Here is an 18,744-nt window from a genome sequence, read left to right on the forward strand (position 1 = left end):
CAGCATAGATTTTTGTAACTGTCGTTGTGTTCAAAGTTACTTTCCCTCAGCTCATTTTCTGTATCTAGTCCTTCAAACCATCATGTCAATCGTTAGTAATCAAACAACACACTGAAGTGCTGTCCAGCGGGTCACCACCACTCTCCGGGGGTTGAAGTCTGACCGGTGTTTCCTTGATCTTACTTCTCAAGTGTTTTAAAATAGAACAGGAATTCCCTCTGGAGCCGTGGAACACATGATTACACTGTTACATCTTTTCTACAGCAGTTGGAGGGAACGTCAAGATGAATTATTTATCCAGTTCTTGAGGTCACTGCTCTTGTTAAGGGTAAAGCTTTACCCCTAATCTGGTGCTTTCAACGTGAAAGAGAGAGTTGTTATTGAGGCCAGAAGGAATTTGGTTACCAGTGGACACCAATCTTCAAGGCATTCCGAGTCGATCACCAAACATTTCTGTAGAAAAGCCAACTCTAATTGCATGCGCTATGTTTTGTTTTGTTTTTGTGCTGAGCTGTTGGCGGTAGGTGTACTTGATACAGAAACCCTGTTCACTGGGTAGGCAAAGTGTTCCTGTTTTGAACTATTTAATTTTGCCTGAAAAAACAAATTCCGCCTACCCAGTGGACCAAGAGGTCTGTGGATAAATCCTGTGTGCCTACTACACCGGCCAATCAGATGGCTCCAGTCACTGTGCCTATATCTTGCTTCCAAGAGCCTGGTCACTGCCAAGTTTAATGCGAGCCTACGTGAGATTTTATAACTTTTATCAAACCCCGATCAGAGAGAGAGAGAGACTGGGAGAGAATACAGCAAAGAGAGTTCAAGTCCTTCCACTCGCAATGCAGCTGCAATGAATGAGTAGCCAAGTCTATCGACTCGATAGCCCTGCTGCGTTTTGATTATTATTAGCAGCTCGTCGTGTCTATTTTAATAGTGAGGAGTTTCTCACGTTCTCTGTTCGTAACCATGAATTTGTGCATGAGGCAGATGTGGTTGTGATTCGATTCGAGTGTCCCCTCTCTAGTCCGTCTCACCGGAGGGGAGAGCAGGGACCGTGAGATGCAGATGTGGTTGTGATTCGATTCGAGTGTCCCCTCTCTAGTCCGTCTCACCGGATGGGAGAGCAGGGACCGTGAGAGGCAGATGTGGTTGTGATTCGATTCGAGTGTCCCCTCTCTAGTCCGTCTCACCGAAGGGGAGAGCAGGGACCGTGAGAGGCAGATGTGGTTGTGATTCGATTCGAGTGTCCCTCTCTAGTCCGTCTCACCGGATGGGAGAGCAGGGACCGTGAGAGGCAGATGTGGTTGTGATTCGATTCGAGTGTCCCCTCTCTAGTCCGTCTCACCGAAGGGGAGAGCAGGGACCGTGAGAGGCAGATGTGGTTGTGATTCGATTCGAGTGTCCCCTCTCTAGTCCGTCTCACCGGATGGGAGAGCAGGGACCGTGAGAGGCAGACCCTGAGCTGCCCCCTCCCTCCATTGAGACCAATACCGTATTCAAAACAATTGGAAACTCGGAAATCTCAGACTTCTGACTTCATGTGTTCAATACAACTGGGAACTCTGAAGAAAAAAAACTAAATTCGACTGGGGGAAAAATACATTTTCAATGGTCATCCAACTCGGAATTCAAAGTCATAAACTCTGGTATCTGACTTTTCGACCTGAAGATCACTGACGTCACGTTTTGACCTCGTTCCCCCCCTGAGTTCACCGTTCTCCTGAAGCCATCAAATGCAGGTACCATCCAGTCAAATAAAAAAACTAATTATTTAAATTTATGCTCCACTGTGCCTCGCAACTGCTACACCAACTGATCTATTCTGTTATCAAAGCTTGAGTTTTGAAATACAATCTGGTCTGAGAAGAACAATGTTGGCAGGCCAGGCATGTAGCCAATATACTGTGGTAATGTATTAGACCTACTGCGCAAACCTTATTTCTCCTGAACTGTTTTTATCCCATAAGAAGCTAAGCTCTGTCTAGCTATATGGGATTGTTTTAAGAAGGTCATACCAAGGATCACTTAGTGCCCAGTCCATTACTGGGACCAAGCTTCCTGCCATCCAGGACCCATATACTAGGCAGTGTCAGAGGAAAGCCCAAAAAATAGTCAAAGACTCCGGTCACCCAAGTCATAGACTGTTCTCTCTGCTACCCCACGGCAAGCAGTACCGGAGCACCAAGTCTAGTTCCAAAAGGCTCCTCAACAGCTTCTACCCCCAAGTCATAAGACTGCTGAACAATGAATCAAATGGCCACACGAACTATGTACAATGACCCCATCACTTTTGTTTTTACACTGCTGCTACTCGTTGGTTATTATCTAACCACTAGGAGGTAGGTAGCCTAGTGGTTAGCGCGTTGGACTTATAACCGTAGGGGTTGCAAGATCGAATCCCCACAGGTCCAGCCCTATCTGAGCATGTGCTCTGCACAGGTCGAGCCCGATCTGAGCATGTGCTCTGCACAGGTCGAGCCCGATCTGAGCATGTGCTCTGCACAGGTCGAGCCCGATCTGAGCATGTGCTCTGCACAGGTCGAGCCCGATCTGAGCATGTGCTCTGCACAGGTCGAGCCCGATCTGAGCATGTGCTCTGCACAGGTCGAGCCCGATCTGAGCATGTGCTCTGCACAGGTATCTGAGCATGTCCTCTGCCAGGTCGATATCTGAGCATGTGCTCTGCACAGGTCGAGCCCTATCTGAGCATGTGCTCTGCACAGGTCGAGCCCTATCTGAGCATGTGCTCTGCACAGGTCGAGCCCGATCTGAGCATGTGCTCTGCACAGGTCGAGCCCGATCTGAGCATGTGCTCTGCACAGGTCGAGCCCGATCTGAGCATGTGCTCTGCACAGGTCGAGCCCGATCTGAGCATGTGCTCTGCACAGGTCGAGCCCGATCTGAGCATGTGCTCTGCACAGGTCGAGCCCGATCTGAGCATGTGCTCTGCACAGGTCGAGCCCGATCTGAGCATGTGCTCTGCACAGGTCGAGCCCGATCTGAGCATGTGCTCTGCACAGGTCGAGCCCGATCTGAGCATGTGCTCTGCACAGGTCGAGCCCGATCTGAGCATGTGCTCTGCACAGGTCGAGCCCGATCTGAGCATGTGCTCTGCACAGGTCGAGCCCGATCTGAGCATGTGCTCTGCACAGGTCGAGCCCGATCTGAGCATGTGCTCTGCACAGGTCGAGAGAGAGCTGGGTTGGGGTGTTCCCATTCTATTTCCCTCCATGCATTTGGTTCAGGCTTGATCTCCCTTTCACAGTGAGATTCTGATTCCTTGTGTTGTCATATTAAGCCCAGTGATGCTGTTTTGGGGTGAATGGGAAGTGAGCCCTTTTCCTGAACCATTGTTCAGCTTTTTTTAAATGTCAGATTCCTGTCCAGCAATATAAATAGTGGGGTTTTCACCAAACTTGACTTGTTCAACTTGGATGAGTCTTTGGGAAGGATACTGTTATCTTGTGCACGTATGTGTTTGTGATAACGCTATTGTCCGTTACAACAAGTTAAAGACTTGATGGAAAATGATTGACTCTGGTGGGCTTTTTTTGTTAGGGCAGGGAACATACCAGTATTGCAATATATATGTTTTTTTAAATGGCAAAAACAAATGTAAAACACAAAGCAGACCAAAGACGTTGGTCCTATAAAAACCTGCTGTGCTTATAGCTTGTGAAAAATGTGTGTTGACTCAGGATGATAAATGTAGTTTGTTTTCCAACATTAAGGCTGTTTTCCTACAGAAGTTAAATCCTCTTAAAAACTCTTATAAACTTTTACTACGATACGGTATCGTCCCAGCTTTACTTTTTTGGTATAAAAAACTTGGTTCTGCAGTAGATTTGGCCTTGTGTGCCTAAATGTGAGATTATTTCACGATATGTCCGTGCTTGGTTTCATTTCAGCTACATTGCTTTAGGAAAGTATTCAGACCCCTTTGACGTTTTTCACATTTTGTTACATTACAGCATTTCTAAAAAAAAAAATGATTTAAAAAAAAAAAATCATTGTCTCCACACAATACCCCATAATGATAAAGTAAAACAGGTTTTTAGAAATGTTTGCTAATTTATAATAATTTTAAAAAATGTAAATATTACATTTACATAAGTATTCAGGCCCTTTACTCAGTACTTTGTTGAAGAACCTTTGGCAGCCTCGAGTCTTCTTGGGTATGGGTCTACAAGCTTGACACACCTGTATTTGGGGAGTTTCTCCCGATCTTCTCTGCAGATCCTCTCAAGCTCTGATTGGTTGGATGGGGAGCGTCGCTGCACATATATTTTCAGGTCTCTCCAGAGATGTTTGATTGGGTTCAGGTACAGGCTCACATTCAGAGACATGTCCTGAAGCCACCCCTGTGTTGTCTTAGCTGTGTGCTTAGGGTCATTGTCCTTTTCTCTGGAGCAGGTTTTCATCAAGGATCACTCTGTACTTTGTTCCTTTCATCTTTGCCTCGATCCTGACTAGTCTACCAGTCCCTGCCACTGAAAGACATCCCCACAGCATGATGCTGCCACCACCTTGCTTCACCATAGTGATGGTGCCAGGTTTCTTCCAGAGGTGACGCTTGGCATTCAGGCCAAAGAGTTCAGTCTTGGTTCCATCAGACCAGAGAATCTTGTTTCTCATGGTCTGAGAGTCTTTAAGTGCCTTTTGGCAAAATCCAAATGGGCTGTCATGTGCCTTTTCCTGAGGAGTGGCTTCCGTCTGACCACTCTACCATAAAGGCCTGATCGGTGGAGTGCTGCAGAGATGGTTGTCCTTCTGGAAGGTTCTCCCATCTCCACAGAGGAACTCTAGACCTCTGCCAGAGGGACAATCGGGTTCTTGGTCACCTCCCTGACCAAGGCCCTTCTCCCCTGATTGGTCAGTTTGGCCGGGCGGCCAGCTCTAGGATGAGTCTTGGTGGTTCCAAACTTCTATTTAAGAATGATGGAGGACACTGTGTTTTTGGGGACCTTGAATGCTGCTGCATTTTTTTGGGGTACCCTTCCCCAGATCTGTGGCTCGACACAATCCTGTCTCTCCATCTATTTTGTGAAATGCCTCCTGCAGCAAAGCACCCCCACAACATGATGCTGCCACCCCTTGCTTCACTGTTGGGATGGTGTTGCAAGCCTCCCCCTTTTTTCCTCCAAACATAACAATGGTCTTTATGGCAAAAACAGTTCTATTTCTGCTTCATCAGATCAGAGGACATTTCTCCAAAAAGTACGATCTTTGTCCCCATGTGCAGTTGCAAACCGTAGTCTGGCTTTTTCATGGCGGTTTTGGAGCAGTGACTTCTTCCTTGCTGAGCGGCCTTTCAGGTTATGTCGATATAGGACTTGTTTTACTGTGGATATAGATACTTTTGTACCTGTTTCCTCCAGCAACTTCACAAGGTCCTTTGCTGTTGCTCTGGGATTGATTTGCAATTTTCGCATCAAAGTACGGTCATCTCAGAGACAGAACGCGTCTCTCAAGCTGTTCAGAAAGGAGGGACAAGTTCCTTCCACTCCTCCCAGTCTTTTCATTGAGCCAGAGCACCACTTATGTCCTCTTACGAGATGGAGGGGCATTTGAAGATTTGCCCTTTTGTCTGTTATTAAGTTGAGAGCAGGGCCTAATTTTCTGACATCATATTTCAGAGGGAAATGGACACACACACACACACACACACACACACACACACACACACACACACACACACACACACACACACACACACACACACACACACACACACACGCACACTCACCAATTGCTTCAGAGAGGGCACGTATTTCTGTTGACTGCTTTGACATCCCAGCTGACAGGCTTTCGTGTGTGGGTGGGGGGGGGGGGAGTTTGCTACAAGTTTATGGGCTTTTAGTGTCACAGAGTGGTCCTGAAAAGCTGTGGTTTACCTCACTGTTTTTATTAGCAGCCGGTCAGTAGAACGCTTGGTTTGCATTGCTGGACTGTAAAGTGAGGGGGGAAAGTATTTGATCCCCTGCTGATTTTGTGCGTTTGTCCACTGACAAAGAAATGATCAGTCTATAATTTTAATGGTGGGTTTATTTGAACAGTGAGAGACAGAATAACAACAACAAAATCCAGAAAAACAAATGTAAAAAATGTTATAAATTGATTTGCATTTTAATGAGGGAAATAAGTATTTGACCCCCTCTCAATCAGAAAGATTTCTGGCTCCCAGGTGTCTTTGATACAGGTAACAAATAAACCTACCATTAAAATTATAGACTGATCATTTCTTTGTCAGTGGACAAACATACAAAATTAGCAGGGGATCAAATACTTTTTACCCTCACTGTACATGACACCCCCCTTGAAGCCCAGTATTGGCATTCGGTGCTAACAAGGTAACTTGCGTTTAGCAGTATATCTGCACAGGGAATAAACTGTGTTTAGCAGTATATCTGCACAGGGAATAAACTGCATTTAGCAGTAAATCTGCACAAGGAATAAACTGCGTTTAGCAGTATATCTGCACAGGGAATAAACTGCGTTTAGCAGTATATCTCCACAGGGAATAAACTGCGTTTAGCAGTATATCTGCACAGGGAATAAACTGCGTTTAGCAGTATATCTGCACAGGGAATAAACTGCATTTAGCAGTAAATCTGCACAAGGAATAAACTGCGTTTAGCAGTATATCTGCACAGGGAATAAACTGCGTTTAGCAGTATATCTCCACAGGGAATAAACTGCGTTTAGCAGTATATCTGCACAGGGAATAAACTGCGTTTAGCAGTATATCTGCACAGGCAATAAAATGCATTTAGCAGTAAATCTGCACAAGGAATAAACTGCGTTTAGCAGTATATCTGCACAGGGAATAAACTGTGTTTAGCAGTATATCTGCACAGGGAATAAACTGTGTTTAGCAGTATATCTGCACAGGGAATAAACTGCGTTTAGCAGTATATCTGCACAGGGAATAAACTGTGTTTAGCAGTATATCTGCACAGGGAATAAAATGCATTTAGCAGTAAATCTGCACAAGGAATAAAATGCGTTTAGCAGTATATCTGCACAGGGAATAAACAACGTTTAGCAGTATATCTGCACAGGGAATAAACTGTGTTTAGCAGTATATCTGCACAGGGAATAAACTGTGTTTAGCAGTATATCTGCACAGGGAATAAACTGTGTTTAGCAGTATATCTGCACAGGGAATAAACTGTGTTTAGCAGTATATCTGCACAGGGAATAAACTGCGTTTAGCAGTATATCTGCACAGGGAATAAACTGCGTTTAGCAGTATATCTGCACAGGGAATAAACTGCGTTTAGCAGTATATCTGCACAGGGAATAAACTGTGTTTAAGCAGTTCATCTGTGGATAATAATAAAACTGCAGTTTCTTTCCAGTATATCTGCACAGGGAATAAACTGCGTTTAGCAGTATATCTGCACAGGGAATAAACTGTGTTTAGCAGTATATCTGCACAGGGAATAAACTGCGTTCAGCAGTATATCTGCACAGGGAATAAACAACGTTTAGCAGTATATCTGCACAGGGATTAAACTGTGTTTAGCAGTGTATCTGCACAGGGAATAAACTGCGTTTAGCAGTATATCTGTACAGGGAATAAACTGTGTTTAAGCTGTTCATTGTGGATGAATAATGTGTAAAAAAAGAGTGGAGGTCAGATGTCTCTTTCCTCTGTGACTCGATCATAAAGAGGAGTCTGTGTGACTGACTCAGTGTGGATGACTGGTGTCTGTGATGTGCTCGTTGAAAGGCCATGTTTATAGGACACAGGCCAGTGTTGAAGTGCTGTTTACAGTGGACTCTGAGCTGTTTATAATGGACTGTGAGCTAATGGGTGACTGCAGCTGCTCATCCGACAGTACCATATAAAGAACGGTTACATTTACGCCTTTGTTTGACATTGTACAAAAGTCCTGGAAAATCTCCATGAGGACTAATACACAATGAAACGACCAGTGTCATATCCTGATACTGGCAATAGTTTAGGACTAATACACAATGAAACGACCAGTATCATATCCTGATACTGGCAATAGTTTAGGACTAATACACAATGAAACGACCAGTATCGTATCCTGATACTGGCAATAGTTTAGGACTAATACACAATGAAACGACCAGTATCGTATCCTGATACTGGCAATAGTTTAGGACTAATACACAATGAAACGACCAGTATCGTATCCTGATACTGGCAATAGTTTAGGACTAATACACAATGAAACGACCAGTATCGTATCCTGATACTGGCAATAGTTTAGGACTAATACACAATGAAACGACCAGTATCGTATCCTGATACTGGCAATAGTTTAGGACTAATACACAATGAAACGACCAGTATCGTATCCTCATACTGGCAATAGTTTAGGACTAATACACTCCAGGAGAAGATAGATCAGACCAGTCAATAAATGCCTTGATTCTTCAGTCAACAGCTTCTCTTTTGTTCTCAGTATAAATAGTGTTCTTGCATAATGGATTATGTAACTGTCTGAATTATCTCCCCTATGAATTGCATTTGAAGTAGAATCATAAATTATGTTTCTCTATTTTATTTTTATCTGAACGTATTTTACGGCGTGATTCACCACAACCCCGAGGACCTTGTTTGTTCTTAGAACCTTTTTGTGTCCCATCCACGTCACATGGATCAGTGACTCTGGGGCGGCAGGGTAAATGCCTTGGTTCTTGGAGGGGCGGCAGCGTAGCCTAGTGGTTAGAGTATAAAGGGGCGGCAGGGTAGCCTAGTGGTTAGAGTGGAGGGGCGTAGAATCAGGGTAGCCTAGTGGTTAGAGTTAGGGGCGGCAGGGTAGCCTAGTGGTTAGAGTCAGGGGCGGCAGGGTAGCCTAGTGGTTAGAACCTGGAGGGGCGGCAGGGTAGCCTAGTGGTTAGAGACTCTGAGGGGCGGCAGCGTAGCCTAGTGGTTAGAGCGTTGGACTAGTAACCGGAAGGTTGCAAGTTCAAACCCCCGTGCTGACAAGGTACAAATCTGTCCTTCTGCCCCTGAACAGGCAGTTAACCCACTGTTCCTAGACCAGTTAACCCACTGTTCCTAGACCAGTTAACCCACTGTTCCTAGACCAGTTAACCCACTGTTCCTAGACCAGTTAACCCACTGTTCCTAGACCACTGTAACCCACTAGTTAACCCACTGTTCCTAGACCAGTTAACCCACTGTTCCTAGGCCGTCATTGAAAGTAAGAATTTGTTCTTAACTGACTTTCCTAGTAAAATAAAGGTAACATTTTAAAATGTCTGGTTGGCAAAACAACATGTCAACGTTTGAGCTTTAAACCTCCAGTCTACCCCTGCACCAGATGACTTACCTCACAGCACAATGCTCACACTGCTGAAGGCTGAATATAACAGTGTAACGCTGTGAGTCGGGAAGCAGGCTCATTGTGAATGTTTTAATAAAATAAATGGAACATAATCCAAAACAAGAAACACCAACAGCACACAGACATGAAACAGAAACCATGACGCCTGGGGAAGGAACCAGGGAAGTGATGGAGTCCAGGTGAGTCTGATGACGCGCAAGTGTGTGTAACGATGGTGACAGGTGTGCGCCATAACGAGCAGCCTGATGACCTAGAGGCCGGAGAGGGAGCACATGTGACAAACAGATGCCACCCTATTCCTTTTATAGTGCACTATTTTTAACCAGAGGCCTATGGTCCATTTAGTGCACTACTTTTTAAAAAACTTTTCTTTTTACCCTTTTTTTCCCCAATTTCGTGGTATCCAATTGTTGTAGTAGTTACTATCTTGTCTCATCGCTACAACTCCCGTACGGGCTCGGGAGAGACGAAGGTCGAAAGTCATGCGTCCTCCAATACACAACCCAACCAAGACGCACTGCTTCTTAACACAGCACGCATCCAATCCGGAAGCCAGCCGCACCAATGTGTCGGAGGAAACACCGTGCACCTGGCAAGCTTGGTTAGATCGCACTGCGCCTGGCCCGCCACGGGAGTCGCTGGTGCGCGATGAGACAAGGACATCCCTACCGGCCAAGCCCTCCCTAACCCGGTCGAAGCTAGGCCAATTGTGCGTCGCCCCACGGACCTCCCGGTCGTGGCCGGTTACGACAGAGCCTGGGCGCGAACCCAGAGTCTCTGGGTTCCACTGCGCCACCCGGGAGGCCCCTTAGTGCACTACTTTTAACAAGAGGCCTATTGGCTATAGGCCTCTTGTTAAAAGTAGTGCACTAAATGGACCATAGGCCTCTGGTTAAAAGAAGTGCACTAAATGGGGAATAGAGTGCCATTTGGGACAAATCCGTAATCTCTGCCCCTGACAGCACCGTAACAGCACCGTAACAGCACCGTAACAGCCTGGCTAGCTGACATCTGAAGTGTACAGATTCTTCTCCAAGGGGGAAAACGGTGTTGTAATATAAAGTAGATTATAAAACACACCGTGCAAACCTGTCGCGTGATATTTCCCTCCCGTAGCTGATTCGGTCAGTGTTTGCATGTCCTGCGTTCGTTCCTTGTTGTGATCTGACACGTGTGTAAATAGAGAGAGAAACTGGTGATTATGTAACACGTGGACCTCTCTGCTGAGTTTATTGCTGTGAGATGTGATTTTTTGGTCTGAGTTCCTTAGTTCAAAGCAGCTTGAGACATTTTCACATCTCTTAACCCTGTCAAATTATGAAATACAAATATCGGAAGGATATATTTAATGAGACAGTTGATGACAGTTTTTAAAGGGAAAGGTGTTGTTATAAAGATACTAGTCTCATGTGACCGACCTGAACATGGTATCTGGCCAGGACATGAGAGATATGGCTTTAAATTCCAAGATTACAAAGATAGTAACTTTTACTAAGACGCTAACTGTTCTCAGATCGCAGGGAAATATGACATGCAAAAGGAGGAGGAGCTTCGGTTCTGGATCGAGGAAGTGACAGGGATGGTCATAGGAGAGAACTTCCAGATGGGTCTGAAGGACGGAATCATCCTGGGAGAGTAAGTAAGTGTGTGTGTGTGTGTGTGTGTGTGTGTGTGTGTGTGTGTGTGTGTGTGTGTGTGTGTGTGTGTGTGTGTGTGTGTGTGTGTGTGTGTGTGTGTGTGTGTGTGTGTGTGTGTGTGTGTGTTGTGATCTGTAGCTGATGTTTGCTGGGTGGAAACACTGACATTGATTTTACATGACTAATCAATCACACTCCTGTCACTGTCCACAGATTGATGTGTGTTTTCCCATTCCAGTGGAAAACACATTTGATACACATGTCCATACATACATATTGTCCTCCCCAAGATTCACTTGTTAAAACTACTATCAGTTTGTCGTAAGATGTCATTTTTATATTGAACATGTGTGCTTTAATGAACATGAGCACTTTAATGAACATGAGCACTTTAATGAACATGAGTGCTTTAATGAACATGAGCACTTTAATAATGAGCATGAGTGCTTTAATGAACATGAGCACTTTAATGAACATGAGCACTTTAATAATGAACATGAGCGCTTTAATGAACATGAGCGCTTTAATGAACATGAGTACTTTCATGAACATGAGCACTTTAAAGCATGACTCCTTCACTCCTTTCCCCCAGATTGATAAACAAACTGCAGCCCGGCTCGATAAAGAAAATTAACCACTCACAACTGAACTGGCACAAGGTAGGCTAATGTTCTGAACTGGCAGAAGGTAGGCTAACGTTCTGAACTGGCAGAAGGTAGGCTAATGTTCTGAACTGGCAGAAGGTAGGCTAACGTTCTGAACTGGCAGAAGGTAGGCTAACGTTCTGAACTGGCAGAAGGTAGGCTAACGTACTGAACTGGCAGAAGGGAGGCTAATGTTCTGAACTGGCAGAAGGTAGGCTAACGTTCTGAACTGGCAGAAGGTAGGCTAATGTTCTGAACTGGCAGAAGGTAGGCTAACGTTCTGAACTGGCAGAAGGTAGGCTAATGTTCTGAACTGGCAGAAGGTAGGCTAACGTTCTGAACTGGCAGAAGGTAGGCTAACGTTCTGAACTGGCAGAAGGTAGGCTAACGTTCTGAACTGGCAGAAGGTAGGCTAATGTTCTGAACTGGCAGAAGGTAGGCTAACGTTCTGAACTGGCAGAAGGTAGGCTAACGTTCTGAACTGGCAGAAGGTAGGCTAACGTTCTGAACTGGCAGAAGGTAGGCTAACGTTCTGAACTGGCAGAAGGTAGGCTAACGTTCTGAACTGGCAGAAGGTAGGCTAACGTTCTGAACTGGCAGAAGGTAGGCTAACGTTCTGAACTGGCAGAAGGTAGGCTAATGTTCTGAACTGGCAGAAGGTAGGCTAACGTTCTGAACTGGCAGAAGGTAGGCTAACGTTCTGAACTGGCAGAAGGTAGGCTAACGTTCTGAACTGGCAGAAGGTAGGCTAACGTTCTGAACTGGCAGAAGGTAGGCTAACGTTCTGAACTGGCAGAAGGTAGGCTAACGTTCTGAACTGGCAGAAGGTAGGCTAATGTCCTGCCTGGAGAATAAGTGGATTCATTCATTAAGCCTTCACCTGTCTCTCTCTCGCTCTGTCTCTCTCTCTGTCTCTTTCTCTCTATGTCTGTCTCTCTCTCTTTCTCTCTCTGTCTCTCTCTTTCTCTCTCTCTGTCTCTTTCTCTCTCTGTCTGTCTCTCTCTTTCTCTCTCTGTCTGTCTCTCTTTCTCTCTCTCTCTCTGTCTCTTTCTCTCTGTCTGTCTCTCTCTTTCTCTCTGTCTGTCTCTCTCTTTCTCTCTCTGTCTGTCTCTCTTTCTCTCAACACCTTTAAGGAGTTATTACTTTCGGATGTTTTTACCTAAGCCCCTCCCATCCCTGCTATGCCCCTCCCATCCCTGCTATGCCCCTTCCCATCCCCTCTGTGTTCAGGGGCCTGTTCAGGAGGATGTAACATGGCAGAACATTCAGATATGGTGTAGTGTAGAAGGGATTGTCTTGTCAGATAGAATAGGGAATAGTACCAGCTCTGTAACCCGTGTTGTTGTGCTCCCCCAGCTTGAGAACCTTGGCAACTTCATCAAAGCCATCCTGGCCTACGGCATGAAGCCTAATGACATCTTTGAGGCCAACGACCTGTTTGAGAACGGCAACATGACCCAAGTCCAGAGCACATTGCTCTCCCTGGCCAGCATGGTGAGGTGGGGGGGGTACACTTTCCTACATGTTTTCTGTGATAATACTTTTTAGTTTTTCAAAACATACAAGAAGACATGTTATGGTAATTAGTGTATACTGGGACAGCTACAGTAAAGTGTTACCAAGACATTCTGATGGGGTTCCTTCTCTGCTGACAGCTACAGTAAAGTGTTACCAAGACATTCTGATGGGGTTTCCTTCTCTGCTGACAGCTACAGTAAAGTGTTAACAAGACATTCTGATGGGGTTTCCTTCTCTGCTGACAGCTACAGTAAAGTGTTACCAAGACATTCTGATGGGGTTTCCTTCTCTGCTGACAGCTACAGTAAAGTGTTACCAAGACATTCTGATGGGGTTTCCTTCTCTGCTGACAGCTACAGTAAAGTGTTACCAAGACATTCTGATGGGGTTTCCTTCTCTGCTGACAGCTACAGTAAAGTGTTACCAAGACATTCTGATGGGGTTTCCTTCTCTGCTGACAGCTACAGTAAAGTGTTACCAAGACATTCTGATGGGGTTTCCTTCTCTGCTGACAGCTACAGTAAAGTGTTACCAAGACATTCTGATGGGGTTCCTTCTCTGCTGACAGCTACAGTAAAGTGTTACCAAGACATTCTGATGGGGTTTCCTTCTCTGCTGACAGCTACAGTAAAGTGTTTACCAAGACATTCTGATGGGGTTTCCTTCTCTGCTGACAGCTACAGTAAAGTGTTACCAAGACATTCTGATGGGGTTTCCTTCTCTGCTGACAGCTACAGTAAAGTGTTACCAAGACATTCTGATGGGGTTCCTTCTCTGCTGACAGCTACAGTAAAGTGTTACCAAGACATTCTGATGGGGTTCCTTCTCTGCTGACAGCTACAGTAAAGTGTTACCAAGACATTCTGATGGGGTTTCCTTCTCTGCTGACAGCTACAGTAAAGTGTTACCAAGACATTCTGATGGGGTTTCCTTCTCTGCTGACAGCTACAGTAAAGTGTTACCAAGACATTCTGATGGGGTTTCCTTCTCTGCTGACAGCTACAGTAAAGTGTTACCAAGACATTCTGATGGGGTTTCCTTCTCTGCTGACAGCTACAGTAAAGTGTTACCAAGACATTCCGATGGGGTTCCTTCTCTGCTGACAGCTACAGTAAAGTGTTACCAAGACATTCTGATGGGGTTTCCTTCTCTGCTGACAGCTACAGTAAAGTGTTACCAAGACATTCTGATGGGGTTTCCTTCTCTGCTGACAGCTACAGTAAAGTGTTACCAAGACATTCTGATGGGGTTTCCTTCTCTGCTGACAGCTACAGTAAAGTGTTACCAAGACATTCTGATGGGGTTCCTTCTCTGCTGACAGCTACAGTAAAGTGTTACCAAGACATTCTGATGGGGTTTCCTTCTCTCCAAAAGACTTGTAAGCATCAATATATTTCCACATTCTTATCTCATTCCATAGGCAAAGACCAAAGGCATTCACACATCGTGCGACATTGGTGTAAAATACGCAGACAAACAGAAACGCCATTTTGATGACAAGAAGATCAAGGCTGGACAGTGTGTCATCGGACTGCAGGTAGGACATGCTGGGGATGATGGTTGGTGATTGGTTGTTCTGTTACTGGATGTGACGATACAATACAATGTTCGGTTTTGTTCATTGTTGTACCTTTCAGTATTTTGCCAGTGGAAATAATCCCGATAATAGAATGTTTATATGTAGCTTATTTTACTGATTCTTCAAATGTAATACATGCACAATCGCTCTGTAATGGAGGTCAGACACCTGTAATGGAGGTCAGACACCTGTAATGGAGGTCAGACACCTGTAATGGAGGTCAGACACCTGTAATGGAGGTCAGAGGTCAGATACCTGTAATGGAGGTCAGACACCTGTAATGGAGGTCAGAGGTCAGATACCTGTAATGGAGGTCAGACACCTGTAATAGGCCTATTCAGCTAATGGTTCTATGTTCCTGCGTGTTTAGATGGGGACCAACAAGTGTGCAAGCCAGGCTGGTATGACAGCGTACGGGACCAGGAGACATCTTTACGACCCAAAGACCCAGACAGACAAGCCTTACGACCAGACCACCATCAGTCTGCAGATGGGCACCAACAAAGGAGCCAGCCAGGTAAAGCCAATGATGTATTTTAACACTACCCGTATGTCTACGGGTGGAACCCACACAATTGCTTTTACAGTGGTCCACTTCCCCTTTTGAAACCATGATGGAACCTATGTAATGGAAGGAACTACCCAGCAAGTGCCACTCTCAAATGAGTTGGGGGAATGTGACAGGGAGTTGGGGGAATGTAACAGGGAGTTGGGGGAATGTAACAGGGAGTTGGGGGAATGTAACAGGGAGTTGGGGGAATGTAACAGGGAGCTGGGGGAATGTAACAGGGAGTTGGGGGAATGTAACAGGGAGTTGGGGGAATGTAACAGGGAGTTGGGGGAATGTAACAGGGAGTTGGGGGAATGTAACAGGGAGCTGGGGGAATGTAACAGGGAGTTGGGGAATGTAATGGGGAGTTGGGGGAATATAACAGGGAGTTGGGGGAATATAACAGGGAGTTGGGGGAATGTAACAGGGAGTTGGGGGAATGTAACAGGGAGTAACCGGGGTTGGGGAATATAACTTGGGGGTAATGTAACAGGGAGTTGGGGGAATTTAACAGGGAGTTGGGGGAATTTAACAGGGAGTTGGGGGAATGTAACAGGGAGTTGGGGGAATGTAACAGGGAGTTAGGGGAGTCTAGATATACTTTGCACATCACCATAATCACATTGTTGATATACATAATACTCATAGTTGTCTTGAAGAAGACCATCCAGGTCAATATTCCTGCCTTATAACTGTTTTCTTGGAAATCTCCTAAATGTGTCCCTGTCCTCTTCTCCGCTCCTCTCCTAGGCCGGTATGTCCTGCCCGGGAACGCGTCGTGACATCTTCGACAATAAGCAGGTGCAGCAAGTGGACAACTCCACCATATCCTTGCAGATGGGCACCAACAAGGCAGCGTCCCAGAAGGGCATGAGCGCATATGGCCTAGGACGCCAGGTGTACGACCCCAAGTACTGCGGCTCGCCCACCGAGCCTGTCATTCATGCTGACGGGAGCCTGGGCACCAACTGCTCAGAGATCAGCGACAGTGACTATCAGGCTGAGGAGATCCTCCACGAGGGAGAGGGGGAGGAGTACCCAGTGGCTTATCATGAAGAGGACGACTACAGCGACGTGGCCCACTACAACGAGGTCGACCAGGGCATCGACTATTAGGGCTGTCCCCTCAGGGCCATCCGGCACTAGCCTGGTCCCAGATCTGTCTGTGCTGCCAGGCTAATCCGGCTCCACCATAACAGCCGCTAGACGGAACAGTTAAAAACAGTGTATTTTATCCACGACAAACAGATCCAGTCTTTTTTCCTCGGTAGCCTTCTTTTTATTGTCGTTTTTAAATTGAAGCATAAGAGAGGAAATGTTGCCTTGTGTTCATTACTTCTTCACCTCCTCCCAACTCTTCTTCCATTATGAGCAGCAGTGGTTTCAGTCAGTTAAAGTATGTAATGTCCTGAGATCCAGTGCTTAGGATGTGCGATATTAGGATTGAGAACATTCCTTCTAAATCAACTGTTACATTATGAGGTATGGGACACTGTGGACGTAAATGTTGTATCATCTGCAGCCATTTCATGTTTTTTATCCCCAGACTGCTTTTACTCATCCCTTTAAAAGGAATTCACACAATTAAAATTAAAAGGTTCACCAGCTGCTTTTATCCTTTTTAAATGTTTACCCATCTCCTAGCCAACCTAAAAGGACTATTACTTTCTTTATTTTATTGATACAAATCAAAGTGTGTGGAAAATGTTGAGGAGTCAGGACATTTTAATCTATTTCATTTCAGCAGGTTTCAATCTCAACCAAATGGACCATTTTAGCGTTTTCCTGAAATCCTGAAGTGAAGTGCGTTCTAATGGCTTTTTCATGAGACCAGATGACCAAACCAGAATGTTCTGCTTGTATTGCATACAGTATGGCTCATCTTATCACACCATGTTATTTAACCAGGAAAATAGCCTTGAGGTTAGAAACCTCTTTTTTTTCCCGATCCGTGACCTGGCAAGAAATCAGCAGGAAGTAGTCAGTGTGTACAGGAAGTAGTCAGTGTGTACCGGAAGTAGTTCGTGTGTACCGGAAGTAGTCAGTGTGTACAGGAAGTAGTCAGTGTGTACAGGAAGTAGTACATTAAATACATTAAACACTATTAGAATGGTCAATTACATTCCCTTTTCTATCAGAGCGTTAAACTCAGGCAGCGGCACCATCTCTTCCTGTTTTAAAGTATTTTGTAGTTTGTTCAAAGTCCAAGAAATGTTGTAGGAGAAGGATTGTTTCCCCCATTTCTGTCCTTTGCCTAGGAACTGACTGTGAGTGGAGACTGTAGGATGGTGATGGTGCTTGTCAGGAGAAAATACATGTCAGGAGTATTACAAGCACTGCCTTGTACACAAATATGTACCAATGCCTTCTGGTAGGAAGTGAGGGCCACTTCACCATGTTATATAGTTGACAGTGATGGGTGAGTGGTCTTGCATTAGTTATGGATTATGAATCCAACACAGATAAAAAAAATGGCCCTCGCACAAGATCTTTCCTAACTGACATAGAAAAACAAGATTTGTTCCTGAAAAATACAAATCTAATTTCAGCTTCAGTTTCTTTGTCAAAATGTTCAATGTGCTGTTTGAAATGCAGCTGTTCATCTAAATGCATGCCTAGGTACTTATAAGAAGAGACACCCTTCTGATCAATTGGCCATTTAAAGTTCAAATCTGCAAATGACTCCATTTGTCTGCTTTGAGGTTAGACAAAACGACGAGTCATTCTGGCATTAAGCACAGTTTCAGGTGGAAGAGTTGTTTCAGAACGGCATCCAAAAGCCAGTTGCAAATCCTGGAAAGCATTCTCAATTTTAGAGGCACAATTGTGTCATACAGTTAACATGTTCACCAACATAATTAATATACGGTGTGAAAAGGACCGGCCATAACATCCACCCTTGAGGGACACCTATCCTGAGCTGTCGAAACTCTTGACTTCATGCCCCCATGAGCCACACACCGGGTTCTGTCAGAGAGGTGGTTTTGGAACCAACTCTCCAGCACCAAAACCAGCAGGGCTCATGTTCTTATTAACCCCTTCATTCCTACTCTATTTATCACCGTGTCTAATTATAAACCAGCGCTGTGTTTGAGAAGGCAACCTATTCTCTATAATATAGTGCCTTACTTTTGAGGGGGTTTTGGAAAGCAGCTGTCTGAATTGATGTCCCACAGTTTTCTGTAGACCACTATGTAACCACTGGCAGTCTCAGAAGCAGAACAAGTCAGCAAAAGAAAGTCACAGGCTTTGTCTGAAAAGGCATCCTATTCACTGTGCACTAGGGCCCATAGTGGGGGGCGGCAGGGTAGCCTAGTGGTTAGAGCGTTGGACTAGTAACCGGAACCCTCGAGCTGACAAGGTACACATTTGTCGCTCTGCCCCTGAACAGGCAGTTAACCCACTGTTCCTAGGCCGTCATTGAAAATAAGAATTTGTTCTTAACTGACTTGCCTCGTAAAATAAAGGTAAAATAAAAAATATATAT

At 45.1% G+C, this 18,744-nt stretch overlaps 1 protein-coding gene across 1 annotated transcript in view; it reads left to right on the forward strand.

Annotated features, from left to right (window-relative positions):
* LOC118373505 (calponin-3-like) overlaps positions 1-16,864 on the forward strand; it is a 22,192-nt gene extending 5,328 nt beyond the window's left edge. Inside the window, exons 2-7 of the mRNA XM_052499240.1 lie at positions 10,843-10,964; positions 11,559-11,625; positions 12,967-13,104; positions 14,549-14,665; positions 15,078-15,224; positions 16,008-16,864. Of these exons, the coding sequence (XP_052355200.1) occupies positions 10,843-10,964; positions 11,559-11,625; positions 12,967-13,104; positions 14,549-14,665; positions 15,078-15,224; positions 16,008-16,373 (957 nt within the window). The 3' untranslated portion in view covers positions 16,374-16,864. The remainder of the gene's footprint in view (positions 1-10,842; positions 10,965-11,558; positions 11,626-12,966; positions 13,105-14,548; positions 14,666-15,077; positions 15,225-16,007) is intronic.
* The last annotated feature ends 1,880 nt before the right edge of the window (positions 16,865-18,744 follow it).

Source organism: Oncorhynchus keta, chromosome 4, assembly GCF_023373465.1.
Source record: "Oncorhynchus keta strain PuntledgeMale-10-30-2019 chromosome 4, Oket_V2, whole genome shotgun sequence".
NCBI classification, from domain to species: Eukaryota; Metazoa; Chordata; class Actinopteri; order Salmoniformes; family Salmonidae; genus Oncorhynchus; species Oncorhynchus keta.